Source organism: Gymnoscopelus microlampas, assembly GCF_963454915.1.
Source record: "Gymnoscopelus microlampas genome assembly, chromosome: 3".
Lineage (NCBI taxonomy): Eukaryota > Metazoa > Chordata > Actinopteri > Myctophiformes > Myctophidae > Gymnoscopelus > Gymnoscopelus microlampas.
The window spans coordinates 35,546,053-35,565,784 of NC_139940.1; the positions used below are offsets into that span (position 1 = coordinate 35,546,053).

Sequence of the window (19,732 nt, forward strand, 5' to 3'; positions counted from 1 at the left end):
TTTTTAATCTCCTCAATGTAGCTGGAAAAATACATAAATCTCAAGTTTTCCACACATGCACACAGAAACCAAAGATCTTGACAGGTTGCATCATGCCTGGGCAGACAGAGTAGCCGTGCTATCAGCAGAACCTTAAATAACATCCCTCCTATCCATCTCTTTCTATCCCTCTGCTCTTCATGCTTTCATTTCATCCCTCGCTTCCTTATCCGATACGTCTCATTGGCTCAGGTCGACCATTCATCCTAATCTGCAGCTCCAACCAACAGCAGCTCCAAACCGCGTGTTCGTTAAGTCAGGCCTCGTTAGCCTCGTTAAGGCCCTCCGGTAGAACCAGCCCGCTAACAGAGCCTCTCGGGGTGTGATAGGGAAGGTAAAGATGTATAGGACACGCTGCTCTCCTCTGTACAGGCCATTACAGGGAGAAATGTGATGAATAATTCACATGGTCGTGCTTGGTAAGCAGCAGTTGCAAGCTGCATGTCTCCTTTAGGACGGAAAGGCACAGAACGGAATGAACAGACTCTATTTAATGGTGGAGGTTAATGGAGATAGCGCTTGTCCATGTCTAACTTTCTTTTGTTCCCCACATGACCTAGCTACGGCTTGGATCACATCCCCCCCACCACCTCTGTTTCTCTGCCTCTCTTTCTGCCTCCATTGCTTTCTGACAGACTCTGTGTCTTTGTGTGTATCTGCGTTATCGCCTAATTCCTTGAACACACTAGGAGTCTGCTAAAACTGAATAGACTCCACGTCACACATTCAACAACTGACTATTGCAGATTACAGTCGCTGACCAACACAATCTGTCACTGAGCCAAGCAAGGATTGGGCATCACAAACTGCAGAATCACACCCAGATTTGTCCAGATTCCTGTCGTAAAAATCTAACCGGTTTGCTTAAGTGTAATTGTGACGGCCCTGACTGGTCCGAGGCATGCTTTAAGTCTCGCGTGTTCATGGATAACCCGTCTCTAATGTGATTTACAGGTGAAGTCGGTGAAGACGGGATCTATCTTCTGGGCCATTGGATGCTGCCTGTCCTACTTTTACATGGTGAGAACATGTACCCAATGGAAATAAGACCGCAAGGACTGTTTTGGTGTTATCCTTTTAGACAAAGTGTTTGACTGTACTCGTGCTGTTACATTTCTGTCTAATAAGATATTCAATCAATCCACACACACACACACACACACACACACACACACACACACACACACACACACACACACACACACACACACACACACACACACACACACACACACACACACACACACACACACAGTATCGCACACATTTTCAAAAGAAAACATACAAAAAAGGAGCCACAAAGAGACATACCTATTTAACTACTTGCAGAGCAGCACGTCCACAGACAATTAGACACGGCAACTAATAGAGCCCTCAAGGTTGTTTTTAATGACTCAAAGTAGGGATGCACCGGTCAACATCGGTATTGGCAAAAAACAGTTAAAGTTATAGGAGTTAGGAGACAATCATGTTGTGTTTCTGCAGATTCTGAACAGTTATTTCTTATTATGAAGATGTATTTGTTTCCCTGGCACAAAGGGGGTAAATAATAACACCAAAAACTAAATAAACAAATATCGGTATCAGTATCGGCTATCGGCTAAATTGTTATATTAAACATCGGTATCGGCCAAGAATTTCCATATCGATGCATCCCTAACTCAAAGCATCATAGTGGATTTCCATCAGACTTTGATGTTCTCACATCATCTGTCCTATTGTCCCCAAACAAAGACAGATGTCCCAGGGGAACCTTTTCCCATGAATGACCATCATTCAGCCAAAGTGCTATTTTCGAGATGAACGGTTTAAATGCCATGTAGCCATATCTGTGTTCTGTCACACCTCTGCCACCACAGCCTTCTGTCTGATGGGTACACCACACTGAGACAATGAGCTGCACAAAGCTAGTGATGATGAGATATCCGTGTGTGTGTGTGTGTGCGTGTGCGCCATTGAGGCTTTGGACAACATCATTTGAGTGGCACTGTTAACGGTGTTGCTCAGAATGATTTCACTGCTCTCTGATGGGCCGTGCAGCCTTGTCACCTTGATATCCCATTATGAGAAAGCTTGTCTGTCGTCCTCTATTGTCTGAAAGACATCTCTGTGTGTGTGTGTGTGTGTGTGTGTGTGTGTGTGTGTGTGTGTGTGTGTGTGTGTGTGTGTGTGTGTGTGTGTGTGTGTGTGTGTGTGTGTGTGTGTGTGTGTGTGTGTGTGTGTGTGTGTGTGTGTGTGTCAAACGTGTTTGTGCACATACACAACAAGTAAACATCACTTCCTGGTCTACAGGGAACAGTGGGCTAGTCATTACTATATTACCTGCCGCAGTTCAAAAGAGATATCAAAATATAATTATGATAGGAGGCAGTAAACTGTGCACACACAGACACATGTGCAAGTGTGCATGCATAACCACATCAATAAGGATTTCATCTTAATTAATCAATACTGTGTGTGTGTGGTCTATTTGTGTTTGTGTGTTGCAGGTTTCAGCATGGGGAGGCTACGTATTTATCATCAACCTGATTCCACTTCACGTATTTGTCCTGCTGCTTATGCAGCGCTTCAGTAGGAGAGTATACATAGGTGAGATGCAATACACACACTGTACCACGCACACACACACACACACACACAAGAATAACTTAAGTCCACATTAATTCAAGGTTGAAAAGGAAGTTTTACATGACCTGGCAGTTCTCCTGTGTTCTCATTTGACAAACTGCATTACATTTATTCTGGATAAACCTTTGTCGCAAGCGCAAAATACTTGTACAGTCAGCAGCTACACACACACACACACACACACACACACACACACACACACACACACACACACACACACGCTGTGTCTCAGATGCTGGTGTAGGACCCCCAAGTGATGTGAATTTGTGAAGGTGTAGAGACATGCATGCATCCCACCTTCACACTACACCGTAAAATCCCCAGTGTAGATTTAAGTCCGCGTTTAAGAATGGACTCAAATGGACCCATAAACTTAACACTGACGATTTTATTGTACATACAACCTCATTATTATTCTTCCCCACAGGGGCAGTGTAAACACACAGATGCAGATAATTAATAGCTTTCATTAGCAGCTGACGGTGTTGTGTCTATAACTAGACAAATATCGAGTTCAGTCAAACACCCAGGAGACCGATGGAAGTGATCTGTGAGAGGGACCGGGAATTGGGGCAAGAAGTGGAGATAATGAATGGGCAGAGAAATATAAGAAAACTAGATGAAAGGGCTGACTTAGGTGCAAACCATCTGCAGTCAAAACAAAATGTATGTATATTTGCAAAATGTGCAGCTAACTCCTGATGGGGGGAAGGGCGGGGAACAGAAGCTGATAAATAAACCGGCATAATGCAATCATAGCTGCATAATGATAATCAAAGTATAAAACTGCAGGACATAAGGAATCGACATTCGATCTAGGGTGCTATGGCAACCACAGTGCTAGAATGCTGAAAGCCTTCAGAGTTAAAGAGAGCTAATAAGCTTCATAAAGGAGATACACTAAAGACGGGAGCAGAGAAGGAGAGCGTAAAAGGAGATGAGAGGAGGAATAAATCCAAAAGAGCAGAGATGAGCTTGGGGTCAGGCTTGATGGATGGTGCTGTCTCACTGTGGCGCTTTTGGTAAAAATGAATAATTTAGCGCTTAGCAATTTAGTTGAATTTCTTGTCTTTCTCACTTCTACTCTTTTGCTTTCTCTGCACTAGTCTCCCTCTCCTCTCTACCATCTCTCTCTCTCTCTCTCTCTCTCTCTCTCTCTCTCTCTCTCTCTCAGACCTCTACATTCTGTCTGGAGTAACAATAGTCATAATTGAGTTAGCTCAAACTCATATTAGCTCTGGGTGTCCCCCGGTGCATACCTACTTAGACTTTGAGTCCAGTTCATGACCTGCTGCCACATATCATTCCTCCATCGCTCTATTTCTCCTGTCCAATCAAGCCAAAATGCTTTTAATTAAATCAAATCAAGCTGTTTTATTAGCTTGTGAGCAATAACTCCTCTGCACCAAAATAGAATCCCCCAGAATACTGAATGGATTCACATCAGTCAGCATCTGGGGAACAGGTGCTGTATGCCACCTACTGAGACGTTTTGCTGGGTATGGCGACTAGCTCATCTATTAAGGAGACACTCTGCATGGTTGCCAGTACCAGGACTAAATGATTAGATTATACTTGATGAGAAGCCGCCTGGAGAGGCTGGATATCAGGTGTATTAATTGTTAAGCTGTCTGGATGTTGGGCCAACTGAATACCCTGTTTTCCCCATATGACACAACAAAGGAAAGGGCTACAATGAAGGGTCTTAATAAGGTTTGTTAATGTTAAGCGAAGGGGCTATATTTTAACCTACATGTCCAAAACCGTGACCTTTCAGGAAATGGAAAAAATAACCTGTGTTCCAATTGATCAATTGTAGTTATTATTTAGTCACAAGCTCTAGTTAATACTTTTCATTGGTTGAATATTTATAAAATCCACAGACGGACTTAATCACTTTGAATCTGGTGTTCCTATTTTGAGCATGTCATGGTGAAAATCTTTGCATCGTGAGTGTGCTATAGCAATCCAGGGTTTCCTGCAGGAAAATCTGGTAATTATTCCAAAATCTGAAAATCTATAGTATGCATTGTAAAATGATCTGCAGTAATCTATACATGATTTGTTGTCAATGGACAAAAAAGTTAAAACACCGGTACCTAAAGTTTTGCAGATGATCAGCTTTGAGAATTATTATTTAAAAGTACTATTCCTTGAAATTTGGTAAAATTTGTGTCATTTCTGTTCTTTGGGGATTTTGGGGCAGCCAAAGAGGCAGCAGGCTGTCTTCATAAACATAATACCGCGTTGAAATGTTTGCACAGTATTGGCAGGGCAGGCCATTCTTTCACGTTTACACAAATCACCTCACACTGTCCCTGAGCCTGAGGAGCAACAGAATTGTGTGATTTGCACGCTGAAGAACTTTCAACCTTGTGTTATATTCCCCTCATTTCCGCTATGTGCCATCGAGATGATTAGATCGTTGGACCACATTAGAGGTTCTTTGGATAGGTAAGGAGCAGATGTAATAATCTTCCAGGCTTGTGGATGGTCCTCCAACAGAGCAACAGGCTATTTCAAAGCCATTCACGTTTACCTTATGGGCTTTAATAATCGTGTCATCTGTCGAAGACAGCAGTGGAGGGAAGAGAGAATTTTGATTCTCTGCCCAGAACCAATTGGGCCGTCCTTTTTTTTCCACCATTCCCATGGGTGTCATCTGGTACAGGTCCAGTCATGCAGACTTGTTTTTCAGCACAGACAGAGAGGAGGGAACCTGCTTAGAAAATGACCAGTTCCAGTGCAGTTAAAATCATCACATGGTCACAAACTTAACTCATCATAACCAGTTATTGACATATTCTGATGTGTTCAAGTGCACAATCTCTCTCTCTCCTCAATCTTTATTCATGAGCATGAGACTGGTGCTGTGTTAACAGACGTTTCGCAGCAAAGTGTACACTTGTATAGTGACGGTGTCATAATCGACAACTAATATAAACTTCAAACCATCAATGCAAGTCATATAAATAAGACTGCTAAGAAATGTATGTGTTACACATTAGGATAGCAGGTAGACCAGATCAAAACTAGTATCTGTCTAAATAACATCTAGTAGCTATGGACAAACAAACAGCATACATATATTTAAACAATGTACATAGCCTACGTGAACATGTAAAAAACATACATCTGAATAACGTAGCATCTATCTAAATAGACAAGATGAATAGTGTGGGGGAATGGGTATAGGGCTGTATAATGGCCTTAGGAATCGGATGCAAGCAGCAACTGGGAGCCAGTGGAGTGAGCGCAGAAGTGTAAAGACATTAACATTTTGGGAGGCCAGGCCACGCTGTTCTACATCAGTTGTGACCTAGAATGCAGGCAGACTAGCAAGGAAAGAGTCGAGGTATTTGCGCCTGACTGAAGCTTGGAGCTGAGCAGACTCCTTTTGTAGAGGAATCCTCCAGATTATGTAAAGTGCCAACCTCTTCAAGAAACCTGGTAGGTCTGACTGATCGGGTTGGAGAAGAACCACTTGAGTGCCGTCCCTGATACTAATGTTACAAAGGGTCTATAGAAGAACCTTCAACCTTGTGGTTTACAGTATCAAATACTGTAGATTCATCTGTCAAGAAGAATGAGGATGAAGAGTACCTTTGTGACTGCAGATAATGCTGTTTCAGTACAATGGGAAGCTTTGAATCTGACTGGATGGGATCCGAAAGGTTATTCTGTGAGTGATCGAGAGCGAGCTGGTTGGAAACAACTCACTCCCTGCCGTTCTTGACGTCTGAGTTTATTGAGTGGTGGAGTAAATCTGGCTGGCTTGAAGGCAGATGGGAACGCAGCCTGAGGTTATGGATGAGTTCATAATGGCGATAATGAAAGGGAATAGATCAGCGGCAAAGGTCTGTAAGATCGAGGAAGGGATGTGTTTGCAAGGACAGGTGTTCAGTCAGGTCAATGACACAAGTTTAGGACCTCATTTGGAAGACCTAGGAGAGAAGGAAGATGGGCGTGAGAGGTTGGTGTTAGCATTACTGTAGATGAGTTAGTTGATCGATTAGTGCGAAGCTGGGAGAAAGGCTAATCATCAAGCTTCTTGATCTGATCTGATCAATGCTACTGCAGCCAGGGGTGGGTGTGGAGGATGGTTTTGAAGTGAGGAGTAGGTGGAGAAGAGCTTCTTTGGGTTGAATTTTAATGCAATCGAAAGTGGACTTGGAAGTTGGCTGCGGATAATGAGAGGGAGAAGGCAGAAAGGAGGGAATGAAAGTGGGAGAGGTTGTCTGATTGCCTAGGTTTGTGCCACCTTCATGGCAGGGGCAGTCAAAGACAGTTGAGATATTGCAGAATACCTCTCCTATTCCTGCATTTTCATCTTTGCACGTACGTCATCTTTGGGGCTCTGCGCTGAGCTCCGCCTGTCACCAGGCTGTCCTGACGACACAGGCCACCACACAGGATTGCTTTCTGTGTATATAAGACTTCAGGTGCGCGTCGCTGCTGCACTATCACTTATGTTTACACTGACATGTCTGATATCTGCTGCTAAATGATGTCTCACCTGCACATGTGACTATACGCACAAGGCATTACCTGTTGCTATTTTTTAAAACTACTATATGTACCTTATGTATATATTTGAACTGCCTCATTCTATGTTTTTATTTTGACCATGCACCATACAGCATGTATTTAGTATTTGCTCTTCTCACGTTAGGAATATTTGACAATATTTGATTTGCTATCTTTCTATGTCTGTTAATTTCCCCTTTCTTGAAAACTGCATAATTATGTTGGGAGCTTGTACGACTTGTACGAATTTCACCCACTTTGTGACACCTGAACATGTGATGTGACAATAAAGTTGAAGTTAAAGACCACCTGAAATCGCTTTTCACAAGCCTATCGTTGTGACGTATTTCCTCCGTCACTATAGGAGCTGGGTGTGTATCAGCCAATCACAGAGATGGGGCGGTGCGGGTGGGTCGTTCACTGAAGAATCAGTCAGCAAAACACCTTAAGCCGACTGTCCATCCCCTTGGGCTATGGGATCTAAACTCTTGCAGGAACTCGTACTCTCCTGCGTCAGAGTAGAGTAGGACAACCCTCTAGCGGTGATTCTCATCATATTATTGGTTGAAATTGGTTCAAACCAGCCGATGTAATCACCCATTATGTTTTTGTTTGACTGGAAGTAATTTAGAAAGACACGTTTTGTCATGTATTACTAACTATGTCACCATTATGAGTGACCACGAATATGCTCTAAAAGTGTGAAACGTGTTTTTCATTTCAGCTGGTCTTTAAAGGCTGCATTAGAGGGAAAATAGATTGAGTTATGAACATAATGGACAGCATCTTGTTTTCTCATTGTCTATTCTGCATTCTCCCTGTCACTCTTCTTTTTGTGTGTTTAGTCTTGGCAGAGCCCACCTAAAACCTGTTATGATAACCTGCCAATCATCATTCCAACTCTATCCCTGAAGCAATTCACAGGATATTGCCATTTTAATCAGTTAAAATGCAAAACTGCTGAAGGCTTCTGCATAGGCGTACACATGCACACACACAAGTCCTCTGGCAAATGAATTGATTTACTCTCATGAGGCCGTCTTTAGTTTCCATAGCCTAAGGTGTCATAATTGTCTGTCTGAAAAGCTCATCTCACATCTACTTTGCCTCCAGTAAGCCTCTATGAGGCACTTAAAGAATCATTTAGCCCTTTTGTTTTGTTTGCATTGCTGTGGTCAAAACAAAACCATTAGGAGCCTGTTATGAGACTTTGTTGTCAAGACTGTGTGGTAGTGTTTTTAGCGTGGCCACAGTGGGCTTGTTTGAGACGCTTTGGCTTTAGTTAGAGCGATCACAGAGTCTGTTGTGCGGTTGCTTTGCTCGCTCCCAAGTGTATAAATTGTTTTGCGGTAAAGGCTTAATTGTTCTCAGGCTGTCACTCATCAGGTAATTTTGTACCTGTTGTATCAAGGGCCTGGAGTGAGTGTGTGCAGGCATACATATATATGTGTGTGAGAAACAAGGGAATTGTTCTTGGCTGCACTCAAATAGTCTTTTGTGATTGATCAGGAAGGCTCTTATAACTGAGTTAAATGACCTAGAAATATCCAAGTCAAGACCATGATAAAAGCTGGTTGAATAATCTAAATGCAAAGAAAAGACGCTTCATCCGATCCGGTCACCTTCAATCCGGTTTTCTTACCAGATGAAAGTCTTGAAACATTGTATTTCCCATTATAAATCTTATTTTTGCAGTGCAGGAGTTTTTTCTTATAACCCTTGCAGGGGTTAGGATTTTAATCTGCCGGTCCCAATGTCCGGAAGGATTAAAATTTACCGGACATCTGACAAAAATAACGGTCATAATTAATGTTATGCAATAATGACAAGCAGGTGCGTAAATACAGCCTAACACTTTGGATTGAGCTATTTGAACATGAACCATCATAATATACACATTTTATATAGCAGGGTCATCTTACACAAATACATTAATTACCTACATTACCATTTGCGCATGCTGCGTGCGTAATGGTTTCTCAATAATCAATTGCGTTTGAATGCATTTTCTAATCAAAGGGCAATGCAAAAAAATGGGCATTTCAGATAAATCCTTCATAACGTGGCTCAGCTGACCTGTTAGGGCAATAAATTATAGACCACTACTCACTCACAGGTGGTTATACTGTTTAGTTAGACAGTGGATGCCGTCCGTGCGTCTAGTTGGGACAGCCGTGGGAAAGTTGATGAGTTGTGAGAACCTTGTCGTCTCCTCATAGAGCTAATCAGTTCAAAGTGGTAACGTTTTAACGTGTCCACCTCATAGAGTTAAAAAATAGGTCCACGATTATGATTAACGTCGTGTTTCACCTCGATGCCATAGTTGCAGTAGCCTATAGCTGTTGTGGAGAGTATTTACGCATCTGTGTTGGATATTTCATCTTCAATGAAACTGTTGTTAAACTGTAGGGCAACTTGCCAACTTTACTCACGAGTCACAAGTGCCCTTGTAGTAGCCTAGTATCTGTGACATATTCTAACTCGTAATGATACAACTTGTGTGTGACTGACTGTTAAATACACAACTTTATAAATGTAACTTGTAACCGGACCGCGATCTCTGTCTGACTGCCGAGACCGCAGTCTAGCTACGCAGCACCAGCAACAACTACGTTACAGCAACAACAACTCTCTTCTTCCTGTTGTATCTTCACAATAAAGTGTCTCCCATTTAATGCCCAATGCAGCACATTTTACACTGGTTATTATTAACAGGAAATAGGTGTAACTTAACAGCGTGTGACATTCTTTCTACCGCTCTCTCTCCCAAAGACACACGCAGGCTGAGAGAGAGAGAGAGAGAGAGAGAGAGAGAGAGAGCTTGCAAAGTAGAGGATATGAAATGTGCCTAATTTGCGGTGATAATTAATGAACTGCCGTGTCATTATCAACCGGTCAGGATGTCCGGAGAGATTTATTTTTTCCGGTCTTTGTCATAAAAAAACGGTCAAAAGCGACCTCTGAACCCTTGATCTTCTCTTACACACCTGTTGCTTTGTAGGTGTGCTAATGTCTTGCTCGTTTAGAAAATAGCTTCACCACGGATGACCCACATCAGTTACTACCGATGTCACATGATTGCGTAGCCTAGTGTACGTTCATTCACATTTTGCCGGCCAAGTGACGGCCAGTACCTGTTAGTGGCAGTGATGTAATTTAGAGACGTATAGTGTACATATACACACAATTTATAGATGGATCTGAAAAATATTAATGCAAAAAAAAAGAAACGACACAAAAATGTGAAACCTATTCAGGGATTGACTTACTGACAACGTACACAAGACATTTGGCCCTGGTCGGTGTAGGGCTGTGTGAGATTAGCTGCGGACACACATACATTTGGGGGACATACGTACATACGGACGGACGGACGAATGCTCGTCTAGACGGCTCACCACTTAGGAGCCACACTGTAAAAAAGAATCTAGCCCTGATCTCACCCAGTTGGTTTATACAGACTTTATGTGTATCTATACTATACTGTGTGTGTGTGTGTGTGTGTGTGTGTGTGTGTGTGTGTGTGTGTGTGTGTGTGTGTGTGTGTAACTGTCTGTTCACCCATGTCTGCTTATATGTACATGTTAACTTGTGAGCTTTTTGTCTCCCTCCAGCCTACAGTACCTTCTACATCGTAGGCCTGGTCCTCTCCATGCAGATCCCTTTTGTGGGCTTCCAGCCCATCAGAACCAGTGAGCACATGGCTGCAGCAGGTTAGTAACCAATCAGAACCAGTGAGCACATGTCCGCAGCAGGTCAGTAACCAATCACCTGCTGTGAGAGTGCACCGTAAAATCCTCAATGTTCATTTAACTCTGAGAGTGTACAAATGTATTAACCTTAAAGTCAATAGAAATGGCTATAGAAATGTAAAATAGACATTCGTTGTCCAGTATCTTCCATGTGTTGTTCATATTGGACCACTTTTGAAGACGTTATATTAGATTTGAGCTGTATACCAACCAACTCTATTAGCAGTGTCTCAGTTGAGTTGTCTTGTAAACACGTTCTGGGTGTGCTTGCTGCAGGCAGCCCCATTTTTCATAATCAGAAAAATATGTTCTGTTAATTGCCTCGTTTACCTTGTTTACTTTGTTTTATAGTTTCTTTGCGTCTCTACATGTCTGGAGGCGGTGTCTATGAGTATGTTGCTTGCATGCAGGTGACTGCTTAAATGTGTGTGTGTGTGTGTGTGTGTGTGTGTGTGTGTGTGTGTGTGTGTGTGTGTGTGTGTGTAGAATGCACATGCTGTAATTAGTAGTATTTATTTATTTATTTATTTTCTTAATTAATTTAGAGGAGCCAGTTATTTTTCCCACCCAATTTCTTGTCGTTATGCCAATTCCAAAATTCCCCATACACTTACGTGTTATTTTTTACTGCTGTTGATCCCTACTGGCTCTCCCACCTGGGAGGATGTAGCACGTGTGGTGAAACGCGATATTCCTAGTGTTCAACAACCCCTGTTGAAATGCGCCTCCTGGGCCGGCTTCCCTTCCATGAACACGGCCAATTGTGTTCGTATGGGCGCTCGGCCAAGCCGGATGCACCAGAGGACTCAAACCCCCATAGTGTCTGTGGTGGTGAACAGGAACTTTACCCCTGCACCGCCTGAGCACCAATTAATAGTATATTTGGCTGCAGATTTCTTTGTTTTATTGAAAGTCTTTGGGCATTATAATGGAAGTCATGGTTTGATAATCGCTTGCACTGGTATTTGAATGTATTTTGCACTTTGTTGGCTCATGCAACCCCAATACCCAAGGGCTAATAAACAGGGTTTAGATGATCACGTTTCTAATCACAGCTGTAAGTTAAAAGTGTACTTCTTCCTTGCGTGTGTCGTATCTATCCAGGTGTGTTTGCGCTGCTTCAGGCCTATGCGTTTCTGCAGTATCTGAAGGACAGGCTGACCAGACAGGAGTTCCAGACTCTGTTCTTCCTGGGCGTGTCTCTGGCTGCTGGTGCGGTGTTTCTCACTGTCATCTACCTGACATACACAGGTGAGTGTGCTCAAGGACAGTTCCTTAAACACCTGTCTAACAGGAGTCAAATACATCTTTCAAACAACATTGCAGGCAGTGACATCCTTTGTAGCCTGGTAAACCCTCCCTCCGGAAATCTCATTTCCATTTGATTCCAGGAGTGAGTCTGGCATGATCGCCCATTCTGCAATATTGGCTGTGGGCTGGAGTTGGGCGGGAGTAATACCGTTGACTGACAACCCCTTCAGCCAATGATCGTTGTTCCCCTCCAGCCAATCAGCAGACCTCCAGACTAATGTGACGCAACGGGACTTTTGAGATGGCCATGCCCAAAATAGGTTGCCTTATTCGGATACATGCGTGGCACTGCCCGGTTCTCTAAATTTTTATTTTTAAATAGGCTCTGTCATGATTAATTGACCACATATATGAAGTTAAACAACTAAATTCTATCCAAACGATATCTTAAAAGTAAATTCCGTGCCTCTAAAAAGAAGTTTGAGAGCGTTTTAAAACTGAAAGTAAAAAGTGTAACTGGCCACAGAAACAATGGCAGATCGTTCCATTTTTGTCGGCTGCACTCGGTCCCATTCGGGCTCACTCGTACTCGCCACCTGATTGGCCAACTGTCGCTGTCAATCACAGAACGATGAGCGACGACGCTGATAGGCTCGGTTAGCTGGTAATTCCACTAGAAACCCCCACAATGGGCGATCATGCCAGACTCACTCCTGGAATCAAATGGAAATGAGATTTCCGGAGGGAGGGTTTACCAGGCTACATCCTTTGTACTTAAAGGAACACTTTGACCACGTCACCATTTCTGCCTACTCACTCTGTGTCACTTTGTGTCTCCGTAATTAATAATAAATACATAAAAATGAGGTATATACCAAACCGTGGCTCATAAATTTAGGCTTGAAACAAACCGTTGATTCAGATAATGGTTTCACACTCAAAATCAATCTAATCTATCAGAAGTAGATCAATCACAGCTCATGCCACTAGTTCCATGACATCACAAAACAGAACTATCTCAGGCCATGAACGAACACAGCATTAACATTCCAGGATAGACCTGGTTAATTGAAATTGAAACGCATGAATAGTGTGAAAATTGGATCGTAGTTGAATCTATGAAAAGAATCAGCAAAGCTCTGAGTTAAACCAGCACTGCTCTGATGAAGTGCTGATGGTTTCCTCCGCCATCGGTATATGAATGTGTGTGTGAATGGGTGAATGTAATGCACAATCATTGTAAAGCGCCTTGGATAAAGGCGCAATATAAATGCACCATTTACCATTTTATTTACCACATGCAGCCTGCCTGTACATTGCAGCTTTAGTGGAAAACAAACACTTTCACTGAAAACTGTCAATGGCCGGGTTTCCCAAACGAATTTGAGCTCCTGCGTAGCCTAGAAGCTGCGTAGGTGCCTCCACGCATCTGCGCAGTAGCAACCCCACTGCGCACTATCTTCGTTAGTAGCAGCTGTGTGTGCCCAACGTCTCATCTAAATTGGCTTCAGTTAGACACCATCTTCGTAGGTTCCGTTTCGTCTGTGCTAAAACTACATTCGTGAGACAGCATGCACGTGAAGAGATCCTGGACGTAGCCTACGTAAAGCCTACGTCAACTACGTAGTGCTATCCTACTATAGTTTAAACACCCTTTGCATACATATATCTATATATACAGGATTTTGCAAAAATACTAAGATAAAGTCGCACCTTTATCTAACTTACCTTTATATGAATTGGACACTTACATTTTTATAGGTACATTCTGTAATGTATTAAAATGCATTTTTTTAAGGTGACATTTCAATGATCTTAAATAAACACTGCGGCCATTGTTCGCCGTTCAAAAAAATTCAGAGGATAGAGGGGGCGTCCCCCTGCATGATTGACAGCTTAACGCGTAACGGGCGACGCCTCCCCCAAAAAACAGACATATATACAACAAACACACTGCGACATGCCGTGTTGATAGCTTGCAGATCTGTTATTTTGGGTAGGGCAAGCGGCTGCAGTGCTTCGTCCTCTATGCATGAACCCGAAGTTTACAAATCGTACTCTCACGGATAATCCGATCATCTAATAAAAATATTAAGCACATGCCAAGTTAACTAAAGGTATATAAATGATGCTGAGCTAAATATGTTTCCTTAATTTCGAAGTTTTATAGTTAAACGTTATGATGAAAGTGCAGTTCCTCTCACAAAGTGACAGCTGTTGCGCTCGGCGAGCGCAACAGCTCGCCATGTTTATGAATGGTTAAAACATCTTTTGAAAATAGCAGATCTACAAGCTCACAACGTGTCACAAGCTTGTAGATCTGCTATTTTCAAAAGATGTTTTAACCATTCATAAACATGGCGAGCTGTTGCGCTCGCCGAGCGCAACAGCTGTCACTTTGTGAGAGGAACTGCACTTTCATCATAACGTTTAACTATAAAACTTCGAAATTAAGGAAACATATTTAGCTCAGCATCATTTATATACCTTTAGTTAACTTGGCATGTGCTTAATATTTTTATTAGATGATCGGATCATCCGTGAGAGTACGATTTGTAAACTTCGGGTTCATGCATAGAGGACGAAGCACTGCAGCCGCTCGCCTTTTTACGCACCGGCCCGGCCCGTCGGTCTTTTCATAGATTTCATAGAACGATGGGTGTTACAGGCGGCCCAGGGCGCTCGTTACAAAATGCTTCGTAGGACAGTACTCCCCTCCTACTGTGGGCGGGGAGTATGCTGCGCGCATTCTGTCTCACGAATGTACTTTTACCACACACGCAGCCAGTTTAGATGGCACGCAGGGGCACAACCACCTGCTACTAATGAGGGTAGAGCGTAGGTTTGGCCGAGTCCCAGCTGTGTAGGAGACGCTTGCGCAAGCTGCGTACGGCCACGCATGACCTGAAATCTACGTGCCTGCTATGGTACTGCGAAGCATGTGACGTCACACGTTAGACCCGTCGTCGGACCTGCGACGATGCTCTACGCACGAGCTCTTTGGGAAACCCGGCCATTGTGTGCATAAAATGTGGGAGCCCAATAGTAATCACTAATTTTCTTCTTCTTGTGACCACTAGGGCGGGTCCCTTCCTGCCCTGTCAGTTCTAGTTAATCAACCGTGGCTAGCTGTAAATACGATCATGCTTGCTATTTAATGAGTGCAGCAGCCCAACTACTATTAGCTAGCTTGTATGTTTTCAATATGTTAAATGTGATTAGTTTCTATGTTCTCGTTAATCATTCTACAGTCCAGCTGACTCACCAGTAGAGGGAAAGCTCAATATAACAATTTACTGTCTGTGAGACTGCTTACACACATTACACTAGAGCACATACTTATTGGAGAGTAATTATATCATTGATACACAATACAGTATAAGGAATGATTCAAACCCAATTAAATGTTCCACTGATTTGTGGCAAGCTAACAATTATAAGTTGTGTGTGGGTTCCTGTGTATTCTAATACATACAGTATGTGTGTTGGTGGGTTCTTGTACGTGTTTTGTGTGTAATATGTATTTACTCTGTCACCCTCAGGCTACATTGCTCCATGGAGCGGACGCTTCTATTCCCTGTGGGATACTGGGTAGGTCACTTCTACTTTATATACACCCTTCCAGTTTTGTTGTATATTTTTTATAAATCAACGAATCAATGCAAAACAATTAAGCTTTTTACCCCTTTTTCTCCCCAATTTAGTCATTACGCCAATGTATTCCTCCCCACACACATTTGCGTGTTGTCACTGCTGTTGTATCCTACTGACTCACCTGCCGGTGAGGAGCCTCCACCGGGAGGATGTACAGTAGAGCCTGGAGCCAACTGGCCCCAAACACGGGCCAGTTGCGTTCCTAGACGCTCGACAAAGCTGGATGCACCGCGGTGGATTCGAACCCCCAGCCTCCGCGGTGGTGGGCAGGCACTTAACCACTGCGCCACCCGAGTGCAATGTGAAACAATTCTAATATCACATTTCATCATCTAAATTGATTAGTCTAATCACTCACTTAAGCCCTATTTTATACTTTGTCGTACAACATTCTCACACAAAATAGCAGATCTAAAACGTTGCATCGTGATATGTTTGGTATGTATAAAAAAAAAATCCTGTTTCCCCCCTAATCTATTATTTTATTAAAATGTATTCATTTTCAGAATGTATAATGCACCCTTACTTTGATGGTCTCTGACAGAACCACAAGTACATGGTTTTTGTTTACTTTGTTCCTCACAGAGGGTGAAATGAAGTGCTTCTACTGTAACTGGTGCACTGAGGCTTGGCAAGAGTCCTTTCATTTTTTAATGTGACAAGCAATGTTTCCCCTTTCTGGATTGCTTCATGATTTAGCAAGTAAAATAAATCAAACAAAGTAGTTCAAAGAGAGCGAGAGAGAGATGTTTCTTTGGGCTTGTCAGTCAACCCCCGTCATAAATTCCTAAACAGATACAGCTTACTTTTCTGGTCTTATAGGGACCTGCCAGAGTGCAGAATCAGCCTTCCAACTCTAAAACTTGCACTCTGACTGTATGTAGTGCAATTGGGCCTGGGCGCGTTCTTTGGACTTTGAGTTGGTTTTGCTGCAGTGCAGTATAATAATGGAGTAGGGTCCCGCTTGCCTTGGACCCAAGATGATTGACAACCAGTGGTGTAAAGTAACTAAGTACATTTACTCAAGTACTGTACTTAACACATTGCCTGCCAAAAACGGACATGTCCGGGTTTTTTTTCAAACAGAACCAGAGATATCGCTATCCAAGATGTACTGCTCCATTCACTCCCTGGTTAACTTATTACTTAAAAATCCTGTATCTCTAGGGGCACGGTGGCGCAGTCGGTAGCGCTGTCGCCTCACAGCTAGAAGGTCCTGGGTTCGATTCCCGCCAGGGACGCTGTGGGCACTGGGGGCGTGTCTTCTCCTCCGCGTCATCAGCGCCCATACCCAGGGTGGGGTTGGCGAAAGGGCCTACTCTGTGTGGAGTTTGCATGTTCTCCCCGTGTCTCCTAGGGTAGTTAATACCCTCACAAAAACATGTAGTAATCCTGGTCACTATACCGCCTCCCCCATGACAGCCGGGGCGCCTGATGGAGGGGAAGGGAACTGGTTGGAATAACGTGTTCCTTCCACGCGCTACGTCCAACCAGGGAAACTCCCCCCTGTCAGGTGATAAGAAGGTCAGTTGGCTCTCATGCACTGAAGGAAGCATGAGCTCGGCCCTGGCCTCCCAGGCTGTGGGGGACTGGTGTAGCGCTGGTGTAGGGCAGGTGTAGCGCCCAGGATCACTTAGGAAATTGGCACCGGGTGAAAAAAAATGGGTTACAAAAATCGCGGGATAAAAATTAGAAATTAAAAAAAAAAAATCCTGTATCTCGGCTCCTGTATACTTTTTTTTACCATGTATTTTTTTGTGAAACATGCTATTTTCAACTGGCTGCAACTATGGAACGGATTACCGCGATCAGATTTTTTTTCTCCACGATTCTACGAGACTCGTGTGTGTGTGTGTGTGTGTAATGAGGGGATCACCGTGAGGACGGTGATCATGGAAAATATTTTGTGACTACTTAAAAAATGGTTAAAAAATGCTGGCACTGGTTGGGAATTGAAAAACAAAACTCTGGCAGGGAACTTGTAACAGAGTACTTCTATATTGCAGTATTGATACTTTTACTTAAGTAAAACATTTGAGTACTTTTTCCACCAGAGTTACTCCTTCCACTCCTCAGGCTCTCGTGATTGACTTGATTTTACCATCAGCTGAAGCTGAAATACTATCAAGTCAACTGGATAATACAGAGTAGATGCAATCAAAGGGAGTACAGTCTATGCAAGGCAATACTTATAACTTGTGCCTTTTCATGCATTGACTATTTAGTGTTGTGACCTTTTACAGCTTCTGTGGTCCGTCATTTCAATTTCTCTCTCTCCCTCTTTTTCCTCTCATTCTCTCGCTCTGCTGCTCATGCTCAGCTATGCGAAGATCCACATCCCAATCATCGCCTCTGTGTCGGAGCACCAGCCCACAACCTGGGTCTCCTTCTTCTTCGACCTCCACATCTTGGTCTGCACCTTCCCAGCGGGCCTCTGGTTCTGCATCAAGAACATCAACGACGAACGCGTCTTCGGTAAGAGTCCCAGAACACACCGATTTTATTTCTACCTTCAAAATAAGAGCAACGTACAGGGCAATTAATCCGTTAAGACCTGAAGAAGCATCTGTGTCACTTTTTCATTTGAGCTAAAAAGCATTATTTTACACTTTGGCTATTCAAAAATAGCAGATATACAAGCTCGTGGCGCGGCACCGAGTGCCGCGCTACGAGCTTGTAGATCTGCTATTTTTGAAAAATCGAGAAGATGTATGCAAATTAATATATTTGTATTATTTTAAAGTGAACATTTATAACTCAAATCTTTGCGTCTTGGGGGGTCCCTGGAACAACATATTTTGAGATGGGGGGGGGGGGTCCGCGGTCAAATAAATATCATTTTGGGGGTCCTTGACATGAAAAAGTTTGAGCACCACTGATATAGAAACATAGGTTTTTCAGAAAACTGCTGGGATTTAGAAGACATTTTGTAGAAATCGGCTTCAGGTCTTAATGGGTTAATTCACAATTTTCTACTGTTACCCCCCCCCCAAAATGTGCTTCTGTGACAAGAGTGCCAGCACCAGTATGATCAGTGTTGCTGTTGGTAAGAAATGATATGCAGTGGCGTACTTCACGAGACAAGTGTTGTGCTGTGCTTCCGCATTAAGGGCACCCACCGGTGGCGAGGCAGGTGATTGATCGGAGTCCTTCTTAGCCTCAAAGCACAGACAGGCCGTGATCCATTATTATAGCTATTGTACCGAGAGGGCGTTCTTTACTGTCATTATGGGATTACAGTAATGCAGCTATGCACAACAAGCAGCAGAGTACGCTGATCTTTAGGGCTTTTTTTGTATATTGAGTTTATATTGCTGAGGTCAAATCAACACATTTGTTTTGTGATGACATTAAAATGGTCATGAAATGTCCATGTCCAAAGTGAAAAGTGTGTCTGAAGTAGTTAATTATTTATACTGTAGCTGCGTCCATCACTTGGTATTTAATTGTGCTCTTGCTGTGCATTGGGAACATTAACAGCAGGGAGGCCGTATGATGAGGTAGACCAAGACGCATACCAAATGTACTCATGTCTTAGCTCATTTAAGTCAAGCTCTTAGGCTGCTGCTGTGTATCATTCCTGTTTTCTCTTTCCAATCTAAGCTTGTGGCAGGTTGTGAATTTAAATCTAGTCCTTGATCTGCTATTACATCTCATCCCCACTCATCCCACTTTGCAGCCAGCATTTGCTGCAGGCTGTCCAATAAAGTTGAAGCGCCATAAAAAATAATCGTACAAAAAGAGAATGCCAATGAAAAAAATGGGTGTGCCAATCATTATCCAAACGGAAACTCTGAGTCTGGTAAAAAAAAAAGAAATGTGTTTGGGCCTAACATAGGCTCTAATGAGGACGAGTGCCCGGTTCGACTCCCAGGCCGGCC

General features: G+C 43.1%; 1 protein-coding gene across 1 annotated transcript in view; it reads left to right on the forward strand.

Annotated features, from left to right (window-relative positions):
• Window positions 1-19,732, forward strand: part of LOC311042386 (dolichyl-diphosphooligosaccharide--protein glycosyltransferase subunit STT3B-like) — a 67,544-nt gene that overhangs the window by 35,796 nt on the left and 12,016 nt on the right. The window contains exons 4-9 of the mRNA XM_084053081.1: window positions 994-1,059; window positions 2,529-2,628; window positions 10,809-10,907; window positions 12,051-12,197; window positions 15,740-15,788; window positions 18,172-18,326. Coding sequence (XP_083909207.1) covers window positions 994-1,059; window positions 2,529-2,628; window positions 10,809-10,907; window positions 12,051-12,197; window positions 15,740-15,788; window positions 18,172-18,326 — 616 coding nt within the window. The remainder of the gene's footprint in view (window positions 1-993; window positions 1,060-2,528; window positions 2,629-10,808; window positions 10,908-12,050; window positions 12,198-15,739; window positions 15,789-18,171; window positions 18,327-19,732) is intronic.